The 27,956-nt window shown below is 37.2% G+C and overlaps 1 protein-coding gene across 1 annotated transcript in view; it reads left to right on the forward strand.

Annotated features, from left to right (window-relative positions):
- LOC115215546 (microtubule-actin cross-linking factor 1) overlaps positions 1 to 27,956 on the forward strand; it is a 318,219-nt gene that overhangs the window by 231,933 nt on the left and 58,330 nt on the right. The window contains 20 exon segments of the mRNA XM_036505700.1: positions 497 to 829; positions 1,217 to 1,367; positions 2,237 to 2,406; positions 3,805 to 4,020; positions 5,860 to 5,973; positions 6,614 to 6,727; positions 8,153 to 8,365; positions 9,924 to 10,085; positions 11,420 to 11,590; positions 12,288 to 12,614; positions 13,610 to 13,694; positions 14,580 to 14,803; positions 16,771 to 16,977; positions 18,803 to 18,922; positions 20,731 to 21,057; positions 22,013 to 22,219; positions 23,296 to 23,415; positions 24,367 to 24,475; positions 25,890 to 26,116; positions 27,595 to 27,819. Of these exon segments, the coding sequence (XP_036361593.1) occupies positions 497 to 829; positions 1,217 to 1,367; positions 2,237 to 2,406; positions 3,805 to 4,020; positions 5,860 to 5,973; positions 6,614 to 6,727; positions 8,153 to 8,365; positions 9,924 to 10,085; positions 11,420 to 11,590; positions 12,288 to 12,614; positions 13,610 to 13,694; positions 14,580 to 14,803; positions 16,771 to 16,977; positions 18,803 to 18,922; positions 20,731 to 21,057; positions 22,013 to 22,219; positions 23,296 to 23,415; positions 24,367 to 24,475; positions 25,890 to 26,116; positions 27,595 to 27,819 (3,822 nt within the window).

The raw sequence follows: 27,956 nt of genomic DNA on the forward strand, positions 1-27,956 counted from the left end.
AGCTGGTTGGATAAATTATCGACAAACGAGCAGTAGGGTACTTTCCATTCGCAAGGCTTCAGCAGGGTTCTTTGTCATTCAGTTGTGTTGAGAAAAACAGATGTTTTACAATAATAGTTGTGTAGACAAGTAATGATGGTTTAGCAAACTAGCCAGTTGCCAGCATATGGTAGTTTAACATGCCAACCAGTAGATGTCAGACGAACCAATTACAGGCCTCACAGCAAGCTCTGTTGTTTAATGACAGCTACATGGGGAGGTGCAAGCTCTCTCAAATGACATTATTAGAATCCTGTTATTAGAAGACTCCCATCATGTCACCAACAATTTAAAAAAAGAAAATATGAAGAAGATATTTAGTGTTTATGGTGCAGCAGAAAGAATAATTTGAGGCTGGGAGTAAATAAAAATGCTTAGGGTTAAATAAGCCTGCCTGGGGCTAAATGGGCATTAAGATGTAGGTGTTGATGATGAGGGTTTTTTTTTCTTTCTGCAGATCCTTCAACAGGAAATAGTTCAGCATGAACAATTTGTGCGAGATTTAGTCGACACGGGGAACAAACTGGTCAAAGAACTGCAAAGCAGCGGAAATGATCCAGAGAAGCTGTGCCACCAAGTGGAAGAACTGAATACTGGAATGTCTAAGATCAAAGAGAAGGCCGAGGGTCGGCACCAGAGTATTCAGGATAGCATGAAACATGGCAAACGGTTCCAAGAACTCCTCAGTAGTTCTTTGTTGACCACAAAATACAATGAGGAAAAGTTAGAGAACATGACCTGTGCCAAGGCTGAGGCTGACGATGTCATTAAGAAACTAAAGGAAGCCAGGGTAAGTTGCGTGCATATGTCAGTTTACGTGTGTGTGCGTCCACGTGTGTATGTATGTGTGGTCACTTACATATACCAGTGTGTGTGTGTGTATAAGTACTTCTTTTGTCCATGTGTGTGTGTATTCACTTATACCAGTGTGTGTGTGTACACACTTGTGTATGCATACACTTACATATACCAGTGTGTGTCACATATGCCTCTCTCTCTTTCTCTCCCTTTTTCTCTTCCTTTCTCTCTCTCTCTTTCTCCCCCTTCTCTCTCTGCACTTATCCCTCTGTGTGTGTATATGCGTGTGCACATGTCTTTTCAATTGTGGGTAAAATATTTATCAAGCAGCTGTTTAAATGTTTAAATATTTATTCTGATTAATATTGTTTTACTGCAGGCTTTACAAAGCGATGTTCTGAAATTGTCATATGACCTCGATGTTCTTAACCGTGAAGCTCAAATTTTCATGCAATGTGTGGAAACTGACCAAGATGAAGTTCAAAAAGATGTTGATGAGATTAAACGAAGGTCTACAGCCTTGTCATCCAGTAAGTTCTTAATTCAGATCTTATATATTACCATCGTTGTCATCATTTAACATCCATATTCCATGCTTGTATAAGTCAGACAAAATTTGTTGAGGCAGCTGGGTGTCTTCACCTTGTATTCTCACATTTGTGGGCCCCAACATTTTTTGATCCCCTCTTCCATGTTCAACCCCAACCACAGTCAATCCCCATCAGCAGAAGTGTAGAAGGAATATGTCTGTGTATGCCTCAAAGCTACTCTCCATTCACTTGAGGGATCGTGTCTTGCAAATTGGTGATCTCACTACTGCTGGTCCCACGTAAAAAGCACCCAGTAAATTGGTTGGAATCAGGAAGGGTCTCCTACTACAGGAACCATGCCAAAATAGAGCTTGGTGCAATCTTCTGACTTCTCAAACCGTTTAACCCATACCAACATGGGAAACAAACAGTATATGATAATGAATGAATTAATTAATAATTAGCATCACTGTTGTCTCTTCATGTAAACCAGAATATCAAGAACCCATCACTTTAGTAAAAGAAAACATTAAAAGTTCCTGAAGCTTTTTCCACCAGTTGTAAACATTTAATATTTGGGTGTTGTTGTATGAAAGAAACCTGGCAGGGTTCTAGAATTCTCCAAACTTTGTGAATTTTAAGTTATTGTTAATTCTCCAGTATTCATTATTTTAATTGCCTTAATTAATGCTGGTGGATTTTTACATCATGGAAGTAAGATTATGCAAATTTAAATATTTGCATCGAATGCTAGAACAAGAAAATCAACTGCCATCTTAACTATTTTCATTTGTGTTTATATTGAAGCCATTTTTCAAACCTGAAATCCTTAAAATTCAAACTGTTTTTTTTTTTTTTTAACTAAACAGCCATGGACAAGAAAGTTGAAAATCTTGAAGATGTATCACAGCGCCTGACAGAATTCAATGAGGTCATCGATGATGTTGAAAATACTCTGGGAAAAATCAACACCAAACTGGAAGATCACTATTCTGCTAATAACGCCAGTAAAGACCCACAACATATTGAAAAGATCCAAGTAAGAGTTCTTTCAATCATTTTTATCAGTTTTGTTTTCTGATCCCAATTAGGTCATTCGATTTTGGGTGTATATTCTTGGTGTTCCTGCTTGGTACACAAACATATGTCCAGAACCAAATGTATGCACTCCCGTGTATAGGTTTATACGTATATCCTTTCAGTTCATTTATGGGAAATGTTTTGAATATGCGCCTAAAAGCTGCTATCTTACTCTGCCTAATGATGCCAATGGGTGACAACCAGTTGTTTGGGGGTTTGGGCACTGAGCTGTGCTGATAGAAAGTAGGGTAAATATAGTAATAATAATAATAATAATAATAATAATAGTAGTAGTAATCCATGGATGGAATCTATAAGTATTTTAATGCATCGCTACACGTGTTTCCACAAATCATGTTTCTTAAGATCATCTTCCGTATTTGTGGGATGACTTCAGGCTGGAGCAGTTTGAATGGGAAATGAGGCCCCATCCACCATATTCGCTGGATATTGCCCCATCTGATTATCATTTATTCCACAGTCTTCAAAATCATTTCGTCAGAAAAAATATGAATTCTCTAGATGAGGTCAGAATTTTGGAAGAGGAGCCTTGCAAGTCTACCAGATAGATGGAAGAGCATTGTAGAAAATGAAGGAGAGTATATTATTAGATTAAAAAAGGAAATCTTAATTTTGAAAAATAAAAGAAGTATAAAAACTGCATTATTTATGGGATGACCCAATGTGTGTGTGCCTGTGGGTGTATATAGCTGGTAGTTTATAAAGCATATGGTACACACCTGGTAGTTTGCTGGCAGAGCACATTCACTGCCTATGGCTACCTGATGTCATTTGCAGTATTATTATTAAAAGCCACTGGATCTAGCTCAGGAATTCCTCAGTGCTCGTCAGGTATGTAATTAATGATGCCAGATGGGTCAAAACGATTGTAGTGATCAATAAAGATTCTCGTATATTTCATCATCCATCTCTCTCATTGATTATATATATATGTGTGTGTAGATATATATATATATATATATATATATATATATATATATATATATATAAACAAAGGTACTCGATAGCAGTTTTGCTAGAAAAGGGAGTCAAAAGCAACTCAATTAGCCACAAGCACTGAAGTTAACAAGCTGATGAAATCAAGAGAGCGAGAAAAATAGCCAACACACCAAAGCAAGGGACAATCGCAAATGATATATCACATGATTCTGAACTCTGAGGTCTTAGTCCTCCTCACTGGGTCTTGTTGCTTGGGGTTAAATGGTGACTCACCTTATACAAGCTTATTCACATTCACTCTAGCACCTTATGTGAAATAAGTACTTGTTGTTGTTGCTTTTAGAACAGATAATTTTGTATATATACATCAATATTATAATCTATTGCTGTTTTTCAGGCCCTAAACCAAGAGCTGTATCCTGTACAAAACCAAATTGACTACACAAAAGGCATTCTGAATGGATTATCTTCTGGTGACACCAAAGTCACTAATCTTGAAAACATTTCATCCAAAGTGTCTAAAGCTGAAGACAAACATTCATCACTTCGGGATAACGTTGAAGGTTTGCTAAAAGACATGCAGTCTGGATCGCAAACCATTGACTTGATCAAGGTAGGTCTGAATTGATTGTGTGACTTTCTCTGAGAAAGAAAAATTACCTGGATAGTTCTCCTTTAACCCTTTTATAATCATAGTTAAATTCAATCATCAAATACCACTGTTTGCCTCAGTCTGCTTGACTGTCAAGCAGATTCCACTTCAATACAAATATTAAAATTTATAAAATGATCCCAATTATTTTAACACTCTTTTACTTGTTTCAGTCATTTGACTGTGGCCATGCTGGATCACCGCCTTTAGTCAAGCAAATCGACCCTGGGACTTATTCTATCGGTCTCTCTTTTGCTGAACCGCTAAGTTACGGGGACGTAAACATACCAGCATCAGTTGTCAAGCGATGTTGGGGGGACAAACACATACACACATACATATATAGACACACAAACACACACACACATATATGCGACGGACTTCTTTCAGTTTCTGTCTACCAAATCCACTCACACGGCATTGGTCAGCCCGAGGCTATAGCAGAAGATACTTGCCCAAGGTGTCATGCATTGGCACTGAACCCGGAACCATGTGGTTCGTTAGCAAGCTACTTACCTCATAGCCACTCCTACGCCTACATGTAAAAGTAATTATAAAACAGAAGAAAAAAACAAACAAAACAAAATGTGGCTCAGGTGATTGATATTTACGTGTGTTGGTTTCATGAAAAAAAAGGCACTGATTTTGTTGAGTATTAGGAAGGGCATCAAGCCATAGAAACCCTCTCAAAATAGACACTGGAGCATGATACAGTCATTTGACTCACCAGGTCTGGTCAAACCATCCAACCCATGTCACAGCACGGTTTGGTTATGTTCCTTTACATTTTGAGCCAAGGTTGACCTTGTACTTCATTGTTTAGGGCTCAGTAAAGCAGCTGCTGGTCATTTAATGGCATTGGTTTAACCATTTCTGCTCTCTTGCTGTTTCACTTCGTCCCTAACTCCTTTCTCCATAAATCCTAACGCTGCCTTGATTGGCTTCTGTGCTGGTGGCATGTAAAAAGCACCAACCGATCATGGCCATTGCCAGCCTCGCCTGGCACCTGTGCCGGTGGCACGTAAAAAGCACCATCCGACCGTGGCCGTTTGCCAGCCTCATCTTGCACCTTTGCTGGTGGCACATAAAAAGCACCCACTACACTCTCAGAGTGGTTGGCGTTAGGAAGGGCATCCAGCTGTAGAAACACTGCCAGATCAGACTGGAGCCTGATGCAGCCTCCATGGCTTCCCAGACCCCGGTCGAACCGTCCAACCCATGCTAGCATGGAAAGCAGACGTTAAACGATGATGATGATGATCCCTTTTCCCTGTTCCCTACCACATACCTTCCACCACAACCCCTTGTTAGTGCCTTCCCTATTACACTGTTTATGCATTCCACCAGCTTCCTTTTCTCATCTTCCTCTCTAGTATCGGTGCCACTTTCTTCTGTTCTCCTTCATTTATAGGGGCCACTTCCATCCTTTAACTCTGCCAGTTATGAGGTGATCCTCGCTAGTGTTGTTACCATGCAAAAAGGCAAAGCACCCCCAGTACACTCTGTGAAGTGGTTGGCATTAAAAAGAGCAACAAGCCATACAAGTGATGTCCAAGCAGACCCCAGTGCATGACACAGCTCCCCCACTCACCAGACCCTGTTGAACCATCTAACCCATGCCGGCATGAAAGCAAGGCATTCAGTTGTAAATGATGATAATGCTTTCCGCTTGCCAAATTTGTAGCCTTGGTCCCTATACTTGATATCAAGATTTTTGTCATTAACTTAAATATGTTTTGTTTTTTTGGTTTTTGTTTTGTGTTGTTAATTGTTTTGTTTTGTGTTTCCTTATTTTTACAGAATCAAATGAAGGATTTGGATAATGAGTTGTTAACAATGGATTCCCGACTGACTTCATATTTACCAGTAGCCAGAGATATAGCAGAACTGAAAGAGCAATGTCAAAAGATGAAGGTAGTTCTTTTTATCTTTTTATTAAAATTTTTTTTAAAAAGCTACGGTCCCAATCCTTTCATTTGTTTAATTAGAAACCCTAACCTTACATCTGCCCTTAACTATTAAAACAGTGGCATCAATCATTTACAACTTGAAAGTTGGCTGCAGAACAGTTTCATTTCCATAGCTTCATTTATTTAAGTATTAGATACAAATATTAACCTCTCTTCCTAGAATCTTCTCTCTCACACACACACACACACACACACATGTATGCATGCATACATAAATACATATGCAACAGGCTTTTTTCTGTCTACCAAATTCATTCACAAGGCTTAGATCAACCTTGAATTTTAGTAGAAGACACTTTCCCAGGGTGTCATGCAGCCAGACTGAACTTGGAACCAAGTGGTTTCCTAACAAACTCATTCACCACAGAGTCATGTCTGCACAAAACTCTGTTGTCATTATTTTATCTTCCTCCTATTATTTTTGGTCCTGAAGAAGAACTCTGCCTGAAACATTGGACACTCCATTTCCCGTGGCAATTTCACGACTCGTTCTGTTAAATTTTTCCAACCCTGACCACCACCACCACCAATCTCCTTGCATTCTGCTTTGTCTTACACATTTATGTATCTTTATCTTTACTCAGCTCTTCTCCGTTGATTTGGCTGCTAAAAAAGACAGAGTAAACCAGCTGAAAGACGAGTGTGATGACCTCGTAAAAACCGGACTTCTTTCAGACAGTGCAACATTTACAAACCAGGTTGGTCTCTTTTAATCTCTCCATTGAAGTACTTCTTCATATATAATAATCTATTGAAGTTTATCTAATCAAACAAGGACTTTTTTTTTTATTTATGATGATGATGATTTCATTAGTATCTTTGGGAAGTTTGTCTCCTCTCAACCCCCAAGTCAAACCCAATCACCCAGCCTAGGGGCTTTCCTATTTATGAAAATAGTCAAGCAGATCCACATACAAACATACATTTATGGTTTGATTCTGTTCACTTCATATTTGTGGCAGCTCCATAGAGGAGTGTCTTTCTGTAACTGCCTGACCTACTAGAAATAGTAGTAGAGTTTCCGTCAGAAACCAAAGTAAAAAAAAATGGAAAAAAAGACACAAATACTTATGAAAATAAAAGTCTGGTTTGTCATGGTTAGAATGTCAAATTGTAATCTCCTTGTGGGCTGACCTGGGGCTAAACAAATAAAGGCTTTATTAGTTTAGATTTAATCTTTACTGTTGTAGTTGTTTAGTCCCAGATCAGCACTAAGTAGTCCCATGATCAAAGGCAGTCCAACCATGGCCATCCTATCTTTTTTTTTCCAGATACATCAGTAAAATAATCAATGTATCTTGGACTACATTATGCAGTGTCCCACCTTTGTTTGAGATTGTAGGAATTGATTTCAGGGCAGTTTTGCTGTAAATGATCCTTAGTTGCTTCATTTACAGTTTTTAAAACAGAGAGAGAGAGAGAGAGATGCTGAAAATGCTCCTTCCTAACTATGAAAAAGATGTTTTCTCTCTTTCCTGTTAAAGCCATCATGTATCTGTTCTACAGCAAGACTCCTGTTCCTCTCCTAATATACTTCAGTTTCTCAACACCTGGTGTCAAGACACGTCTTTCAATAATAAACCCTCACTCAGTTGAGAGATTCTGTCTTGGTGGCCTGACTCGTACTGGTGGCAGGAAAAAGCACCCAGTACACTCTGTAAAGTGGTCGACACTAGAAAAGATATCCAGCCAAAGAAATGATGCCAAAGCAGACATTGGAACTCAACATTGTCTTTTGGTTCATTGGTTCCTGTCAGATTGTCCAACCCACACCAGCTTTGATGTGTTAAATGATGTTTTGAATTAAGGGTCCCCCAATATCCATTAAGTGGTTGTCTTTAACTTAGCGGCCTTCTTTTGATAAATGATTCCAGTTTGCATTAATTTTATACAAAAGTTTTTCTCTCTAATTAACTGCTTTCATTGCTTCTATGTTTTGTCTGTTCACCTGTACTTCCTGTTTGGTTTAAGTGTTTATATTGTAGCAGATGTTTACATGCTACCTGTCAAAAAGTCCGTATTACCACTCAGTATACAGAACTATATAAAGACAATGGTGTTAACGAGAGGGAAAATTCTTTGTGATAAAATAACATAAAAGAACATCTGTGTTCCTTTGTCAGATTACTGCTCTGTTGAAGTTCTACGACAACCTGGCCGAGAAATCTAAAGCATTTGAGACGGAAGCTGTTGACACATTGAACAAAATGAACGACAATGATGCCAAGCTACAGAAGTTACACAGTGACATCGACAGAACATTGGTCTTCCTTCAGTCTGAAGAACCGGTTGGCAGCAGTGTTCCTGTGATCAAAAAGCAACAGGAACAAATGAAGGTCAGTGACTTGGGAAAAAATATTTTTTGAGGCTTTTTATATAGTAATACAAGGAATGGAACTTGATACTATAAAGCATCCAGTTCATTAGACTAGCTCTTCATACAACTCAAAAATAATAATAATAATAATAATCCTTTCTACTATAGGCACAAGACCTAAAAATTTGGGGGAGTGGGCCAGTCGATTATATCGACCCCAGTGCTTAAGTGGTACTTAATTTCTAACATAATGACAAGGCAAGAAATTTTGTAGATGTTGGAAGCTTGAGTGTAAGGTTAAGAAGTTCACTTCCCAGCCATGTGGCTTTGGGTTCAGTGCCACTGTATGGCACCTTTGGCAAGTGTTCTCTGATAGCTCAAGGCTGATGAAAGCCTTGTGAGTGGATTTGGTAGACAGAAACTGAAAGTTGATCTTGCCAGGATTAAAGAAATATAAAGGAAGTAAACGTCACAAGGCATTCACTTTGTTGCTCTACCAATTCTGCCTTTAGTAATAATACAGATAATAATTTCTAATATAGACTCAAGGTCACATGCCCTTGTGTGACCAGTGTTTTATTGACCCCGGAAGGATGCAAAACAAAGCTGATCTCTGTGGGATTTATACCCAATATCTAAATAACACAAGGTATTTTGTTTACCAGTCGTCCAATTCTGCCATCTGCTGCCTTTATAATTGCAATGACCACCATCACGCCAAGGGTCGTTAAACAGTTTTCAAACAAATCTGCCTCAGTTGATTCCTGGTTCTTTGATACAGAATTACCTTGTTTAAAGTGTTTGTATTTTAATTAAAAGTTAAAACCTTTTACTATAATTTTATTTCAAGCTTTTTTTTCTTATATTCCAAACCCCCATCTTACTGATGAAAACATTTGTTAGTTGTTTAGTCCTTGGTTAGAGGGGTTATTATTATCTTGGTTAGGCTGGTTTGGTCTGTTGTTGTTGTTACCCATATTAAACCAAGTCTGTTGAAGTTTTTGAGGAAAGTGTTCACACATAAACATCACAATGTGAACTATAAATATTTACCAGGGACTTTATTGTTGATTACCAGTGGTGAGTTTCTTTTATGTATGTTGGCTTAGAATTAGATTGCTCCATCTTCATGTTGGTGAGAAGTGAGAATGTCTTTTGTCTCTACTTAGGGAAGCATATTGTAGGAAAAGGGATCCTTTTTAACCCCAGCTCAAGCATGCTACCAAGAATCCTGTTCGTCTGTCTTCTCTGGGACCTCTCACAACCACTGCACTGATAGACCCATGCTTCTATATTTTTGTCCATTTTTTGGCAGAAAACTTGTGGAAATTTCCATTCAAATCATCCGATCAAACAATTGCAGCTGAAACTGGTCAGAATCCAGAGCAAGTCACCTGATATGCTGCAGCCTATTTCTCATTACTCAGCTAACATCTTTGAATCTATGCCTTGCTTCAGTTATTTTACTAAGTTCCTTCAAATGATTAATTATTTTTTCAGAAAAAACAACTGAAATCCAAAAGCAGTAAGTTATTAACTTATGGCAATTTAAAATCATTTTGTTTTGTTTCAAACAGCATTTTGTCAAGAGCAATCTTGAGCCTCTGCATGAAAATCTACAGAAAGTAACCGAAGAGAGTCGCCAGCTGATCCAGTCAGCTTCTCCTGGTTTGAACACAACTCAATTGGACAACAATCTTGAAACATTGAATGAGAAATGGGCTCAGTTGAAAGAGAAGGTTTGTCTTCATTTTGCTTCCTTTTTATTTTAGTTTATTTTCATTTTTATCATCAGTGAAGTAATAATTATGAAATAAAAGCACCCACTACACACTGGTTGGTGTTAGGAAGGGCAACCATCTGTAGAAACCATATGAAAGCTGACATTGAGGCTTGATGTGGCCCTGCAGCTTGCCAGAGCTTGTCAAACTGTCCAACCCATACCAGCATGGAAAACGAACATTAACCCTTTTGTTACTGTATTGATTTTGAGATGCTCTGTGTTTCTTTCAATTAATTTTAAATATAACAAAGAATTTAGTAAAATAACTTAGTTATCATTCAGCTAGTGCTAGGAGCATAAATTGTGACTAAGGTTTAGTGGAAGATTTTAATTCAAAACTTATGAAAACAAGACATTTGTACTGCAGAGATAAGGCCGGTTTTAGCCGGGTTGGTAACGAAAGGGTTAAAGGATGATGATGAAGGGCTGAGTGTGATTGAATAGTGACCCATCAGTCCGAGTGTTGACCATTTGACAATTTGTCCTTCTTCACCAACATTTCAACTATGTCCATGGACATCATATTTGACTCTTAATGGACCAGTTCACCTACTTTTAGTTCTCGTCCTACCATTATTGCTTGGAGAGCTTGGGTGAGGTGGGGGGTTGTTCTGCCAAACTCATTTATTTCAGATACACACCAGGGGAAGATGGCAGGTTTTCAACGATACCCCAATGACCTGATGCGTTAAGGAACTTACCTAAACATACAACTGCTGACCAAAGAAACTGGTTCACAAAAATTGGACACTTTTATACATACATCATGATGCTGAGCACAAGTATGGGTCTGTAGTGAAGAACTTTGCTTTCTGGTCACATGGTTTCAGGTTCAGTCCCACTGTGTGGCACCTTAAGCAGGTTTCTTCTACAGTTTTGTCTGTGGATCTGGCAGACAGAAACTGAAAGAAACCTGTTGTGTGTATGTGTGTGTCTCTGTATCTTGATATTCTTTTGATATTTGTAAATGGGTGTCACCATCATACAAGTGATGTTGTTCATTTCCAATTTTCCATGAAAATATGTCTGGCCTTGAGGAAATTAGCTTATTTGGTGACAAGAAGGGTACCCAGCTATAGGAAATCTACACTAACATGGAAAAATGGATGTTAAAACAATGATGACTCCTGTACATATATACACGTATTCACATACATTCATTCACACATGCACACACACACACACACACAGACGTACACACAAGCTTTACATTATGAATGGTTTTGTGGTCATAACAGTTGTTGCTCAACCAGCCTGTCTAATCCATGTGCATTATTTCTTCTGTTGCAGCTGCAGGAAAGAGAGCGATCACTGGATGATGCCTTGTTACATTCTGGGAAGTTCACCGACACTGTTGAATCAGTGTTGGAATGGCTCAAAGAAACTGAAGACATGATTAGTAATCAAAAAGCACCATCGACTGACTACAAGATGCTAAAAACCCAAATTCAAGATCAGAAAGTAAGTAATTTGTTTGAAATCATTTAAATTGCTAGGGTATTAATAAGGATGGATTGCCTTTGTATTTAGAATATGAGAATGGCCTGTGGGTGTAGACTTGAGTATGTGGTTAAGAAGTTTGCAATCCTATGGTTCCAATTTCAATGTCACAGTATGGTAACCTGGGTCATGTGTCTTCTGCCATAACCCTTGTCAATAGAGCTTGGTTGATGGTAAAAATATAAAATCCCTTTGTTACATATTTGTCTTTTCTCTCCTCATCTATTCTTTCTGTAAAAGAGCTTATGCTCAAAACATAAAACACTTTTCCTTCTATTTTTTCTGAGCATAAACCTAATATTATTATTATTATTATTATTATTATTATTATAAACCTAATATACTTACCTAGTCTTCATGTTTTCTTTATTTTTGTACCATAGTTAGTTAGTATGCTTATCAACTTAAGGGTGATAAATTACCAGAATTAGTGGAAGGATGGATAATATGTTTTGCTACATTTAGTTGCTTCTCTTTATTTTCTAAGTTCAAACCCCACCAAAGGCAATTTTACTGTTTCTCCTTTGAGGGTTGATAAAATAAGTACCAGGCAATTACTGGAGCTGATGTAATCAACTATTTCATCCTGTCATTTATTCCAAATTCATGGTTTTGTGCCAATATTAGAAACCAATATTTCTGTTTTCATCAATTGCAGTTTCTCAAGAAACTTTTGGATGATCGAGAGGAAGGCATAAAGTCGGTCGAAGACTCTGGCAAGAAACTTATGAAATCTGTTGCTCCAAAAGAGCAGGAACAAATCAAGAAACAAATCGAAGAACTGCAAGAACGTTGGAATAATCTTGTGTCTACCTCAACTGAACGTATGAATGCTTTGGAAAAAATGGTTGATGTTGCTAAAGAATTCCAAGAATGTTATGAATCTTTAACTGCTTGGCTTGATTCATGCAATGCCAAAATTTCTGTTGTCAAGCCAAATCCTCATGATGTGGACAGTATGGAAAAATATGTTTCGATGTTAAAGGTATCTATCAAAAAAAAAAAGTAATAAATTTCTGTTTAGGTCATAAGAATATAGAAATTTTGAGTGAACAGGAAATAATTAATTTTTGACTTTCTACATCCAAAAGGATTTTTAGCCCAATGTTTGCCTGCTATTATAGCTTTATCTACTTCAAGCATCATAGTTAAAAACAAACTATTTCATAAAAGTTTTTTTAATTCTTTAATTATTGGTATTTTTTTTTATGTCTCTGAATGTATTCTAGAATCAATATTGCAGGATTAGGATTATCTAAGAATGAGTTAATGAACTCACTTCTACCTTCTACACTTACAGAAAAACAATCCTCTTGGAATGATTATTTTTCTGCTGATTATGATGTAAATGACTTTGCAAAATATATAGAAAAACCTCTTAATTCAATGATGAGCATGTACAAATAAGTTATTACTCTCAACACTTATCATAAAATCTGTCAGTTGTATATTGCTTAGAAATAAAATAGCCATCTACGTATCATACTTAATGTGTATATAACACCATCAGAAGGCACGATGCTATGGTTTTAACCTGAGATCTTAACACAACATCTATGAAGAGATTTCCTCTCAAACAAAAACCACAGCATCAAGCCTTTTAGTGGAATGTGTAAGTATGGTACACAGATGTTTTAATCTGATGCTGTTTCAACTGAAGAGACTCAGTTTTTTTAGAAATTCTAAGTTCAGAAGTTATTAATTTACTAATGGAAGTATTGTTGTTTGTATTTGTTCTAAATTGATTTACATGTTTCCAATTCTTACAATGTCTCAGTCACTTGGCTGGAACAGGTAAATAATAATAATAATGATTGCATTTCTGAAGATGTATCTTTATTTCAAGAACTATATACCAAAGCATGCTGAATTTTTAAAAAGGTTAATCTATAAATTCAGTTTATTTTATGATTATTATTGTTAGTGGTGTTGGGATTATTATTATTGTTATTATTATTATTATTATTATTATTATTATAGAAATTAACAGAAGAGTTTCTTGAGCAAGAACCAAAGTTAGAAACCCTGACTGAAAAAGGCAAACATCTACAGGAATTTTCGAAGGGTAAATATTTTTGGTTATCTACTTTTCAATATGCACTAAGCTATTTAAAAATGTTCTGGCTTGGGTGAAGGTGGATTCTTAATTAACAGATTTTCATATAACTTCAGAAAAAACCCAGCAAATTGTAGTTTTTGAAGATTTTTCCCCACTATATTTTCATATACACTATGTTGTGTATTTTTGTTCTAAATATTAAATTTTTTAAAATGATTGATATGTTACCACAATAAGGAGAGTGGAAGATCTACATTGTTTAATTAAGTTCTATTATTTGGCATTCTAATTCCAAATTCCAATTTTGGTTGCTTAACTTACATTTGTGATCAATAAGTACCAGTATGGTACCCTAGGATGGTTTCACTCAACTTTATCCTTTTCCTATAAATTCATAATCTTTTCCCAAAATTACCAAAAAAATGTTATATATGATTTTTTTTAAATGGTTACCATTTACAATCCACAGGGCAGTATCCTGCTGCTCCAAGTTTGTAAATCCAAGAGAATTTTCCTAAAACATCTTTCCTAACATGAGGTCAATAGTCTGAAAAATTGACTTATAAAAAATTCTTCAATTTAGCACTTTTGTTGCCATATTTCTTTTGTAACAAACCATTTTTGTTTCAATTCATTTTCGAATTGAGGAATATAGGAAAATAACTTTGGTATTGGAACATATTAACACACAATTTTAATGGAAAGTTCTGATTTTGATCACAATAAAACAGGAAGTTTATATTATAGAACACTAGATACTTGGCAAACTGGCACCAAAAGGGTAACAGTTAACATTAATTACTTAAATTCAATAGTTCTGTACGTTTTTGCCTGAATATGATCAACCTAACAACATTGTGTCTGATATTGAAAATTTTCTCTTTGATTCAGATGAAGATGCTGATCTGGTGCCTAACCGAGTTTCTGCTACGATTGATAGATACAATAACTACAAGAAAACAGTAAATGATTTGCTGAAACAACTGGAAGAGGCTGTGCCATTGGCCAAGCAGTTCAATGAAGCCCACTTTAAATTTTTAGAGTGGCTTGCAAATGTTGAACCAGAACTAAGATCCAAAGAGCTTGCTGGTCAAGAGGTTGAAAGTCACATTAAAGTAAGGATTGGCTGCTTAATGGTTTGCTGATAATACACTTGATCTTTCTTAGAACTCTCACAGTTCTCATATAAATTGCACAAGATTCAATTTTTTCATTTTAGACTTGATGAAATAGATGACAATATTTCGTAGAATTTTCTAGTTGACCATATACAGGATATACTCTAGGGTTTGTAGTCTTATGAACTCCATGGTGACCTTGATAGTGCAGGTGGCACAAAAAAGGTACTCTGTTCATGCTTTGAAGTGTTAGGGAAGGCTTCCAATGGTAAAAACCATGCCAAAACAGACGCTGGAGTTTGATGCATTCCTTGGACACATCATTTCCTGTCAAACCGTCCAACCCATGCCAGTATGGAACATGGACATTAAATGATGAAGTCGTGATGTGGTGAAGGCTAAAGAGCGTATTTATATTTCATCCATGCTTTGGGCACAAGTTCAACATTTGAAGGCAAAATATTTTGAAAGTATTACCTTCATGGTCATCATCACTTTTATCTTCATTTTATCTCACTTCCCATGTTGACATGTGTTAGATAAATCTTCACGGTCCAACTTCTCATCTCGAGTTACTATTCTCTTAGGCAAATCATTGTCCCCCTACATTTCTTTTTTGGTTTGGTTCCTTTGGCTGGATGCCCTCCCTTACACTAAAATATTTTATACGCGTGTTCTGAGCAGGGTGCATTTATTGTGGCACCAGCCCTACAGAGGTGATCCTGTTTCAGGCAAGACTAAATAAGATTCTATAAGCTATGTTGTTATCTTGCCTTCAAGGCAGCCTGAAGAGACTGAAAAGAAAAGAGACTGGAGAGAAGGAATCAGGATAGGTGGGTGAAGAGAGATTATGATTTTGCAGGGAGGGAACAGTGGTATTAGGAGAGGGCAATAGAGGAAGTAGTAATAGAAGAAAGTGATTAATAGTAATTCATGTAGCATGATTGGCACGATGGAGATCGTCATAAGACAGACTTGATGATGGGAGAAGGGAATAATGAATAACTTCCATGGTCAAACGTCCCTTCATAACACCCACCACTTGACAATGTGCTGTTAATGTAGCACCATGCTGTGTGGTTCAGAAGTTTTCTTCCCAGCTTAATGGTTCTGGGTTCAGTCCCATTGTGTGATACCATGAGCAAGTCTTCCGCTATAGTTCCTGGCTGACCAAAGCCTAGTGAGGGAATTTGGTTCTGAAAGAAGCTCATTGTGTGCATGTGAGTGTGTGTGTTTTAGTGTCACCTAGCCTCGCTGTTGTGTGATAGTTGTGCACAAGCATTACCATCATACAAGCTGTGTCTCTCATATCTGGCCATGGGGGAAATACTACTTTGGAAACAGGTGAAGGTTGGCAACAAGAAGGACATCTGGTTGTAGAAAATGGACCTCACTGAATTTCATCCAATGTACACAAGTATGGAAAAGTGGACATTAAAACAACGACGATGATGATGATCATCTGTTGAGTAAAAGGGTAAAGACCTCCTTTGGTCATGAATGACCATGGGATTGCACCTAGAAAGTTACTCTCCAAGGTACAAGTCCGAGCAAGGTTGTTTATGTAAGACCAGCAGTCGCCCATGTATACCAGCCTCTCCTCTCCACGCCACTAATGTTATCCAAGGGAAAGGCAAAGGGGCCGATGCAGCTTGGCACCTGTGACGTCGCAACTCGTTTCTACAGCTGAGTGAACTGGAGCAACATGAAATAAAGTGTCTTGCTGAAGAACACAACACACTGCCCAGTCCAGGAATCGAACTCACTACCTTGTGATAGTGAGCCTGATGCTCTAACTACTGAGTCATGTGCCTTTAGGGTTAAAGTCACTGTTAAACCTAAATTCCATTCAGATTTCTTTGAATCTCTCACTTTCCCTTTTCTCTTTCCTGTTCAGTTAAAGTTTCCAAATGTCTTGTGTTTTACATAATTACTAAATTACAAACTTTCTGATTTTTATATAGAAACTGGAAGAGCAGCTATCTGTGGCCCAGCCATTGTTGAATGTTATCAGCACCCAGGGTAGTAAACTTGGTGACCTCCTACCTGAAGAAGCCTGTGCACGCCTCACAGATATTGCAAATAAAGACAGCCATCGGTTTGAGGCCCTCAGTGAACAGATAAATTCCAAAGCAGAAAAGATACGTCTTTCTCGACAGAAATCTCTCGAGGTATAAATTGATCAAATAATTTGAATTAAGAAAAATCTACTCCCCCCCCACACACACACAAAATGTTTTTGGTTGTGTACGGAATAGTATATTGGTAATAATAAGAATAACAAGTTTAGTCAGAAGAAATGAAGGAATTGCTCCTTAATTTATTTATATGCAGGTACAGAAATTCTTCAGAATTTCCAAAGAAATGAAAAAGAATGAAATAAAGTTGAATATTTTACATTATGTTTAAGAATTTTTTGATAAATATTCTACTTTATTTTATTTGATTCTATTTCATTCCATTTCCTTTGAAATTTTGAAAATTTTTTTTGTGCCCCTCCACTAACACACACACACACACACACACACACACACACACACAAAGCCAATACAATTTGGCCGAGCTTCATATTAATTAAAGTTTTGGGTCATAGGGTAAGTCTGCCTCATCATGTGTTTGGAGACATCTTATGAGGTGGATGTGTCCTCTACCCAGGAAACTTTAATGTTAAGCTGAGTCAAACTGCTATTCAACACATGTAACCCCAATAAAATGTGTTGAGTGTTTCTTTCATTTCTTCACTTACTTGTGTGTGTGTGTGTATGTGTGTGTGTGCGTGTGTGTGTCTATACACAAACCTGCCATGTGGTTTAATCTTCTCATCCATCACCTGACTATTTTATTGCTGGTCTACACTGCATCGTTATATATTTCATGTTAATTCATCATTGTTGCTTATATAATATATATCTGTATGCATGTATACATAGACATAATCAGTACACTATTATATATCATAGAGGGAAACCACTCTAATGACTACTGAGGCATGCCAGCACACTTGCAGCGTTGCCATGGGTGATGGTGAGGCTGATGTGCTGGCGCCCTCACAAGCTTCATCAGTTATCTCTGCTGGGTGAGTTGCCAGTGAAGACAGGAATCCCGCAGTCAGTGATCCGACCCCCATTAAATGTCTTGAATGCCACAGGATGTAGTTGACTAACAGATCAGGGTACTTCAGGGTTTTGTTCTGCTTGGCTGCAAAAGCTGTGGATCTCGCCCTGGCCACAACATCCTTCCCATGCATAAAGGGTTTAGCTTTATGGTGTATTGTCAGATCCCAAAACCTTTTGGCCCATGACCTGTTGACCTTCCCCATTTTATATATATATATATATATATATATTAGTGGTGGCGAGCTAGCAGAAATGTTAGCACACCAGGCGAAATGCTGAGTGGTATTTTGTCTGTCTTTATGTTCTGAGTTCAAATTCCGCTGAGGTCGACTCTGCCTTTCATCCTTTCAGGGTCGATAAATTAAGTACCACTTGCGTACTGGGGTTGGTCTGATCAACTGGCCCCCTCTCCAAAAATTCCAGGTCTTGTGCCTACAGTAGAAAAGATTATATATCACACATCATTATGTATCAAGATATGTTATTATATATCAGTATTGCTGGCAGTCTTTCATGGTCTGAGAAAGACAGTTCTGCAATTTCTTACTGAACAAACCTGCACAAATGATTTGTTTATAGGGGTCAAATGTATGTGCTGTATGTAAGCTAAACACCACCATCAAATCAATGTTACCTGAACAGGTGCACAAGTGTGCCACACATCAGGTGTCAAAGTGATTGCAGAGCAATGTGATATTGAAATGTTTTGCTCAAGAACACATTGCACCACCCGGTCCAGGAATTGAAACAATAATCTTGCAGTCATGAGTGTAACACTCTAACCACTAGACCATGTGCCTTCACCTATCAATATTAATACATTATTATAGTCCGTATCCATTGTATATCAGTGCATTATTTTGTTTCAATTGTTTATTAGGTTCTGAATGAGATTGATGAATTGTTGGGTTGGTTTGGTGACACACAGAATGAAATGATTGGAGCTGATTCAGTTAGCTGTGAATCTGGGAAAATTCAAAGCCAACTGGAAGACCAAAAAGTAAGTCAGGAAAATTTTCCATTTCACTCAATCATTTTTATTTTCTTCTTTAGTTCAACATCAGCTCATATCTATCTATCCATCCACTGAGCCCTCCCCCCATCTACCTGTATGTCCATCCATCCGTCTGTCCATCCATCCATCGCTACTTCTAAGCTGAATGCAAATGCTGTAGCTGGCAATTGCCCAATGCTTGATTCTCTAATATGACAGAACCAGAGCTATCTCTGTTCAGTAACCTTCTGCTCTGTTTTCTCTGAGTTATGATAGAAAATTAGCTAAGTTCATTGAAGATTCCTTGATTTATAATAATATTAACTTGATGTCTTTCATAATGGAGGATTGAAAGCTTCCATTAATGATGACTCACTCATTTTGCTTTTCTCTCTCCCATTTTCTCTGCTTTTCCTTCTTTTCATCATACCAATGCCTCCACTGGTTTGACTATTCTTACCACTATTAGCATTACCGCACAAATGAAGTGAGTTCATGGCTCACAGAACGACCTGCTGTGCTTACCTTGGATCGTCGGGCGACCTGCTGTGCTTGAGGAGACCTTTTGAGTCAAGTACAACAACATCAAAATAAATATCAAATACATGCTGCTGGCATGTAAAAAGCACCATCCGAACGTGGCTGATGCTAGCGCCGCCTTGACTTGCATCCATGCCGGTGGCACATGAAAAGCACCAACCAATCACGGCCATTGCCTGCCTCCTCTGGCCCCTGTGCCGGTGGCACGTAAAAAGCACCCACTACACTCACAGAGTGGTTGGTGTTAGGAAGGGCACCCAGCTGTAGAAACACTGCCAGATCAGATTGGAGCCTGGTGCAGCCATCTGGCTTACCAGACCCTGGTCGAACCGTCCAACCCATGCTAGCATGGAAAATGAACGTTAAACGATGATGATGATTATGAATATTTATAATCAGAATTGTAAGTGTATCAGGCAAAATGCTTAGCAGCAATTGTTTCTTATTTGCCTTTCATCCTTTCTGGTTCAATAAAATAAAGTACCAGCAAAGTATTTGGGTTCATGTCATTGACCTCCCCTCCACCCCTGGGGCCTTCAGAATTGCTGGCTTTGAACCAATATTAGAGTTATTATTCAACTTGACTTAGAATTGGTCTTATTCATGGTAGAATTTATGTGGGTAGCAGGTTCCTATCCATAACCTCAAATATCCAATAAGCCTTCAAGTGCTCAGAACCCTTCTGATGATTTTTTCCTTGTTCCTAAGAGACAAACTTTCTGTAGAAGCTCTACAGGACATTCCATTCTAATCTCTTTTAACCATTATTATTATTATTAGTAGTAGTAGTAGTAGTAGTAGTAGTAGAAAGGATTATTATTAAGGTGGCGAACTGGCAGAATCATTAGCACGCTGGGTGAAATGCTTAGTAGTATTTTGTCTGTTGCTACGTTCTGAGTTCAAATTCCACCAAAGTCGACTTTGCCTTTCATCCTTTCAGGGTCGATAAATTAAGTACCAGTTACACACTGGAGTTGATATTATCGACTTAATCCGTTTGTCTGTCCTTGTTTGTCCTCTCTATGTTTAGCCCCTTGTGGGTGGTAAAGAAATAGGTATTTTGTCTGCCGCTACATTCTGAGTTCAAATTCCGCCAAGGTCGAGCTTGCCTTCCATCCTTTCGGGATCAATAAATTATGTACCAGTGAAATACTGGGGTTGATGTAATTGACTAGTCCTCTCCCCCACATTTCAACCAAAGTGTTTATAATTGTTTGTGAGAAATTGTACTTGTTTATGTCTGTAATGTTTTGCTTTTGTTTGTTTTTGCTCAGTTTCTGGATGCAGAAGTTGGTAGCCAGAAGGACAGAGCCCGAGATCTTCTAGCTGCGGCTAAAAAACTTCTGCGAGAAAACAAACTGGATGAAGAGCCAGTGATCAAAGAAAAGATGGAGACCCTCAAGACACAGATCGACACAGTAATGAAAATTAATGCAGACAGGTTAAGCCAGCTTGAGCAAGCTTTACCACTCTCCAAACATTTCCATGAAACCCACACCCAGTTGCAATCCTGGTTCGAAGAGCTTGAACCCTCGCTGTCAGAACTTGATGTCATACCTATTAATTCTGAACAGTTGAAGCGACAGCAGGAGAAAGCTAAGGTTTGGATAACTTTTTATCTTGTTGTAATATTTAATGAGTATGTATTTAATATAATATTTATATGAACATAAAGTCAGTTAAATAAAATATATATTCAACTCTCAAACTTCCTAAGTGACTTCCATAGGGTTACAGCCGTTTCGCAACCTTCTTCATTGTAGTATTAATTTCAATATGCAAGAAATTATGTGTACATTTTTGCATCATTATGTATGCTCATCATTATACAATACAAATGTCTATTCACAAATTAATGGAAATAAAGAAAACTTGTTCATCAGATCACAAGAACATCATGTTGTAGCAACATTTCAAAATATATATATATATATATATATAAATTAGAAAAAACCACCTTTTATCAATTCAAAATGAACGATTAAATTACACCTTCTAGAAAATTACATATAATAGAAATATTAAAAATAAAATAACAATAATATACCGATGATTAAGTAAATTGCAAAATAATAATAAAAATGTATATATTTGGTAGAATAACCATATATATTGTATTATAGAATACCATATATTATGGTAGAATAAAATATATTATATTTTGTGAAATTTGATTTAGTATTTCTAAATTGAATTTTTCCCTGTAAGTTAGGAATAATATTCCCTCAAATAATAATTATTATTATTATTTTATATATATATATATATATATATATAGGCATAGGAGTGGCTGTGTGGTAAGTAGCTTGCTTACCGACCACATGGTTCAGGGTTCAGTCCCACTACGTGGCACCTTGGGCAAGTGTCTTCTACTATAGTCTTCTCTCTCTCTCTCTCTCTCTCTCTCTCTCTCTCTTCCTACATGTTAGCTCCATGTCTTTTGCTCTACATATTTACCTATTTCCCACCATGTTTCCTGGTTTGTCTCTTTCCTTCTCCCACTGCTACATCACATGTCTTCTTTCTCTACATGTCAATCCATTCGTTATTTTCTAGTTGATTCGTCAAGATGTGATTGATCACAAACCATTGATTGAGAAACTGAACAAAACTGGTTCTGCATTGAGCAACCTCTGTGGTGATGAAGATGCTGAAAGAATGCAAGAAATGTTGGATGAATCTAATAAACATGTGGAACACATTCGTAACCTTGTGCGCGAACGCTCCAATTCAATTGAAGAAGCCCTTCAACAATCGGCTGAAGTAAGCCACCAGTTTTTTTTTATAAAGTGATGTCTTTAAAGTTCTTTTTTTTCTTTTGGTTTTGAGATGTTTATACATACATTCCTACATGTGTGTGTGAAAAGGTTAGGTGCAGGCATGGCTGTGTGGGAAGAAGCTTGCTTCCCGACCACATGATTCTGGGTTCAGTCCCATTGCGTGGCATCTTGAGCAAGTGTCTTCTACTATAGCCTTTGGTCAACCAAAGCTTCGTGATTGGATTTGGTAGGTGGAAAATGAAAGAAGCCCATCATAAGTGTGTGTGTGTGTCTGTTCCCCATCATTATTTGACAACAAATGTTAGTATGTTTATGTCACCACAACTTAGCAGTTCAGCAAAAAGTGACCAATAGAATAAGCACCAAGCTTTAAAAAATGAGTCATTTCGTTCAACTGAAAATTCATCAAGGCAATGCCCCAGCATGGCCACTGTCCAAAGACTGAAACAAGTAAAAGATAAAAGATATATATTGTGTGTGTGTGTGTGTAGGAATGTGTGCATCCATGTATATATATAGTAATGTAAGAATTGTAGAGCACATAAATCTATTTTCCATAGCGCAGACATTATCTGATATAGAAGTCTGTATGTTGGAGAAATATATTTGTTACATCAAGAGTTGACAGTTTACTCAGAGTTTTACCCCAGACTGGGCTAATACCATGGATTCCAGTATCAAACCTTTATTCTTCTTCTATGGGGACAAAACTCTGACAGAAATGGGTCTTGTGTCTAGTTTAATGAATGGTGTGCATCAATACGACTCTAATGTCTCTATGTAAAAAAGAGTGTGTGTGTGTTGTTTTATGGCCCTGCATTGAGACAAATGGCAAGCTATCAAAATGAGCTTTGACAATGTAGGAATTTGTAGAGAAATCAGCTGCTTTGTTTGGCATGTATGAAAGACTTGCTCAAGGAAGCAATGCACTGCCTTTCACAAGATAAAGCCTGCTTATTAATTTATGTTATCTTAACTCTCTTTCAAAGTATTTTTTATTTATTTTATTCTTACTTTCCCCAAACTCACTTTCTATTGGCTAATTTTTCTTGATTTCAGTTTACTGACAAGCTCGAAGACATGTTGGATTGTTTAGCAACCACTGCCCAACAGGTGCAGCATGCAGAGCCCATCTCTGCCCATCCTGATAAATTGAAGGAGCAGATATCAGAAAATATGGTAAGTTATTCTCAGACATTTTCTTTTCCCTTCTTTTATTTCGTTCATATTTAGGATTAATTTTTCAGTATCCAAACAAATATGTAATAATACAGGTGCAACAACAAAAAATGCAAAGAATGTTCCCACATTTTAGAGGTTAACAAATGTTTCAACACCAAGTATGGCAGCCACTATTAGCACCTAAGTTCACTAGCACCACAAAAATGGCCATGTAAAATATGGGAGGTATTTCTACCGTATCCTGTATAAATTCTTTGTGTGTGGCACTGAGTAAATATTGTGAAGCAATTCTAAGGAAGATGGTAGTTCGATCGATTCTGTAAAGTGTGCTTTTTTTTAAAACCCTTTAACTGTATCAGTTAAATTTCATGGTCATTCTTGTAATGATGTTAATTATCCATTTAAAAATACAACTGGGACTTTCTGTGACTCACATTGCCTCAGAATAAGCAAAATTAATACAATGATCAAATTACAGTTGAAGGATCTCTCATTGCTATTAATTTGAACAATTTTCAACCCCCAATCTCTGATAAAAACACCAGAGCAGCACTAAATGGAGATAAACCTAGAGTTGGGTACTTGTAGTTTAGAACATAATTTATCTACCACTAAAATATTTGACACTATTGTGCTTAGATAACAACAACAACAACAACAATAATAATAATAATAATAATAATAAATCGTGTTAACTGGAACGGCTCATGTACTGAGAAGAGCATTATCGCTGTGAAAACAACATCCATCCATGAATTTATTTATTTATTAATTTTTTAAATACATATTTTACCTGTGAATTTGCATGTGTACTCTGGGAATGCCTACAATGAGCTTCTCTGCCTTAAGTGTATGGAAAACACTCGGCGAGAAACGGAAGAAAATTTGAAGAAAGAAGGAAATAATAATAATAATAATAATAATAATAATAATAATCTCTAATTGCAGCACTTGATTGAAGATATGGAGTTGCGGTTGACTGCACTGAATTCAGTGAAGTTTACTGCCCAAGAATTAATCAGTCAAGCAGGTGATGCTGAAGATGAAGCTGTCAATGGTAAGCAAGAATATTAACTTCTAATATAAGCAGAAAGGCACAGTCTTTGAGGGTGGAGTATAAGTGATTGTATCATCTTTCAATAATTGATGGTATTTATTTTATTGATTCTGGGTTTTCAGTTATTCTTTTATTCTTGGTTTTATTGATTATGGGTACACAGTCTTTCTTGAACGAAATAATAATAATAATAATCCTTTCTACTAAAGGCACAAGGCCTGACATTTTGGGGGAGGGGACTAGCTGATTACATCAACCCCAGTATGTAACTGGTACTTATTTAATCAACCCCAAGGTTTTGTCTGCTTCATTAAAGGGTGTATTATGGTAAAAAGTGGTAAACTAATGGAATTTCTGCATGCAATTGATATTGCAGTGTTTTGTCTGAAGTACAATAAACAGAGCACAGTCATAGAAATTATCAATAACTCTTGTAATTATTGGTAAAGTAACTAATGAACTTATTTAGAGTAACAAATTAGTTATCTTTCACAACAGATGTAATTTGTTGAGTCACCCCCCCCCCCATTGTCTGAAACTCAAACAAGTTTATGACAGGAAGCTGTTCACTGTCATGCAATTCCAGGGATTTTGTCCCATTTCACAGCTCACCAAGCAAATATTTACGAAGCACCAATTGGGGAGAAAGGAAATTGTGCAGAAGCTAATTAAATGGAATCTATTTGTTCCTGGGTGGAAGAATTTACCCGTAGCCTAGGTTACCAATACCACAACCACCACTCTACTATTACTACTACTACTACTACTTTGTGAATATTTAAAACTTTTCACTGTTTGGCAAGCATTTGAATTGGGTCTCGATCTGAGAATGACCCATAATTTGTCTCTTGGTCCTTCCTTTCACCCACCATTCGCTGAGGCTCTTCAAATATGCCATGGGCACTGCCCGTCCTCTTTTGATGAAACAAGAAAAACAAACTGCTTGCTAAGAATCAACCGTTGTATTGTAGTTCAGCCTAGCTGTGAACACCACTCATTCTATCAAGTATCATACGATCAATCCAAATAATAATAATAATCCTTTCTAATATAAGCACAAGGACTGAAATTTGGAGGAATGGGTTAGTCCAGTGGTTCCCAATCTGTGGTCTGCAGGCCCCTGGTGGTCTGCAAAGGTAATACTAGGGTTTTGTGAACATGTTAAGCTGAAACACCTTTCAGTATCCTAGGGTCTGTGGAAAAACTCATTTAAATAAAGGGGATCCTTGGTAGTGAAAAGGTTGGGAACCACTAGGTTAGTCATTACATCATTTTGGAAGGGTGCAAGTGATTCAATTTGGTGTGTCAGGCTGTACTCCTCATGCATCTTGTATTTTTTGTTTTATGTGTGTGGGATGTGGTGGTGGTTGTGATACTCAGAGTTATTATAATTTGTGTGTTTATTCGTCTGCAGATGTGAAACAGAAACTAGACGAGTTAATCCGACTCTACGACAGCATTAAATGCACCACTGAAGAGAGAAGCAAGGCTCTTGAAGAGACCTTGGATGTATCTGAGAAGTTTTGGGAAGATCTAAACAGTCTTATGAATACATTGAAAGATTTACAAGACAGCTTATCAAACCAAGAATTGCCTGGTTTGGAACCATCCATTATTAGAGAACAACAAGAAGAGCTGGAGGTAAAAAAAAATTTTTTTTTAATCTTTTGTGTTTGTTTTGAAATTGGAGAACATTGGGAAGGGTTGTAGTATGAGTTGTGATATCAGAAGGAAGCTAACACTTGGCTATGATATTGGAAGGAAATATCACATTTGATGTCCGAACTGAGAGTTGGTTATATTGGAAGAGAGATATTGGTAATGATATCAGCGAAGGTGATATTGATCTGATATCAGAATGGTGATTGTGGAGGGGAGATATTGGTTGGTTATATTGGAAGCCGGGTGATCCAGGGTCTTTTGTTATTTATGGTATTGAAATGAAGAGAGTCGTCAGTTATTGGAATAATGGTAATGACTGGTTTGTTATATTACAATGATAGGAAAAGCCAGTGTTTTATACAAAGAGGGAGAGAGAGAAGTGTTAATTTTCTTTTTACATGGAGAAAGAGGGTGTTGATTTTAGGTTATTTTTGATACTCATGAATAATTATCCATTTTCATTGTGTGAAAATACAATTATAGTCATCATGTGTGGATTATATATTAGATAGATCGATAAAGATAGATGTGTGTATGTTTCTGTCACCTTGTCTTGACATTGCTTGAGAGTTGTAAATAAGTTTCACTGTCATACAAGCAGTGTCGTTCATTTCCAATCTTTGGTAAAAACATGTCCGGACAAAGGGAAATATTACCTTGCTTGGAAACAAACGTGCATTGGTATCTGGAAGAGTATCTGAATGTAAAGGATCTGCCTCAATAAATATTGTCCAACCCATGCAAGTATGAAAAAGTAGACATAAAAATATAATGATGGATGATCAACAGTCCTCCCTCCCTCCCTCCATCCTTCCTCTCTCTCTCTCTCTCTCTCTCTCTCTCTCTCTCTCTCTCTCTCTCTGGTGACATCCACCAAATGTGAATGTTTGTGTGCACAGGAATTTGTAAGAAAGAAATAAAGACTAAGGAAAGTAAAAAAAAAAAGAATTATATAAGAATTATAGGCGCAGGAGTGGCTGTGTGGTAAGTAGCTTGTTTACCAACCACATGGTTCCGGGTTCAGTCCCACTGCGTGGCACCTTGGGCAGGTGTCTTCTGCTATAGCCCCGGGCCGACCAAAGCCTTGTGAGTGGATTTGGTAGACGGAAACTGAAAGAAGCCCGTCGTATATATGTATATATATATATATATATATATGCGTTTGTGTCTCTGTGTTTGTCCCCCCCAACATCGCTTGACAACCGATGCTGGTGTGTTTACGTCCCCGTAACTTAGCGGTTCGACAAAAGAGACCAATAGAGTAAGTACTGGGCTTACAAAAGAATAAGTCCTGGGGTTGAGTTGCTCGAATAAAGGCAGTGCTCCAGCATGGTCGCAGTCAAATGACTGAAACAAGTAAAAAAAGAGTAAAGTAAATCGGTGAATTGTATTTATATAGAGGTGCGTCTATTGCTTGTATTTGAAACGTTACCTTTACCAATTTCATGTTTCAACAGACTTTGAAAGAAGATATCCAAGCCTCGCAAGTTGACTTGGAAGATGTACACCAGACTGGGGAACAGTTGGTTAATTTGTGTGGAGAACCAGATAAGCCAGAGGTGAAGAAAAACATCGATGACCTAGACACAAGCCTTGCAACAATCAATAACGAATACATGAAACGGTCAAGAACTCTGGAGACAACTCTTCATAAAGTTGTCCACTTCCATGATGAACTTTTGGTAAGATCTCTTTGTTACTTTTTAGATTTTTGTGGAGAGGAATGATGTATAAACAGCAAAAAAAATATCCAGAGTAATTAAAATTTTGAGATAAACCTCACTTTAAATTAATTTAATTTATATATCATAATTATGGA

This window comes from Octopus sinensis, linkage group LG9 (assembly GCF_006345805.1).
Source record: "Octopus sinensis linkage group LG9, ASM634580v1, whole genome shotgun sequence".
NCBI classification, from domain to species: domain Eukaryota; kingdom Metazoa; phylum Mollusca; class Cephalopoda; order Octopoda; family Octopodidae; genus Octopus; species Octopus sinensis.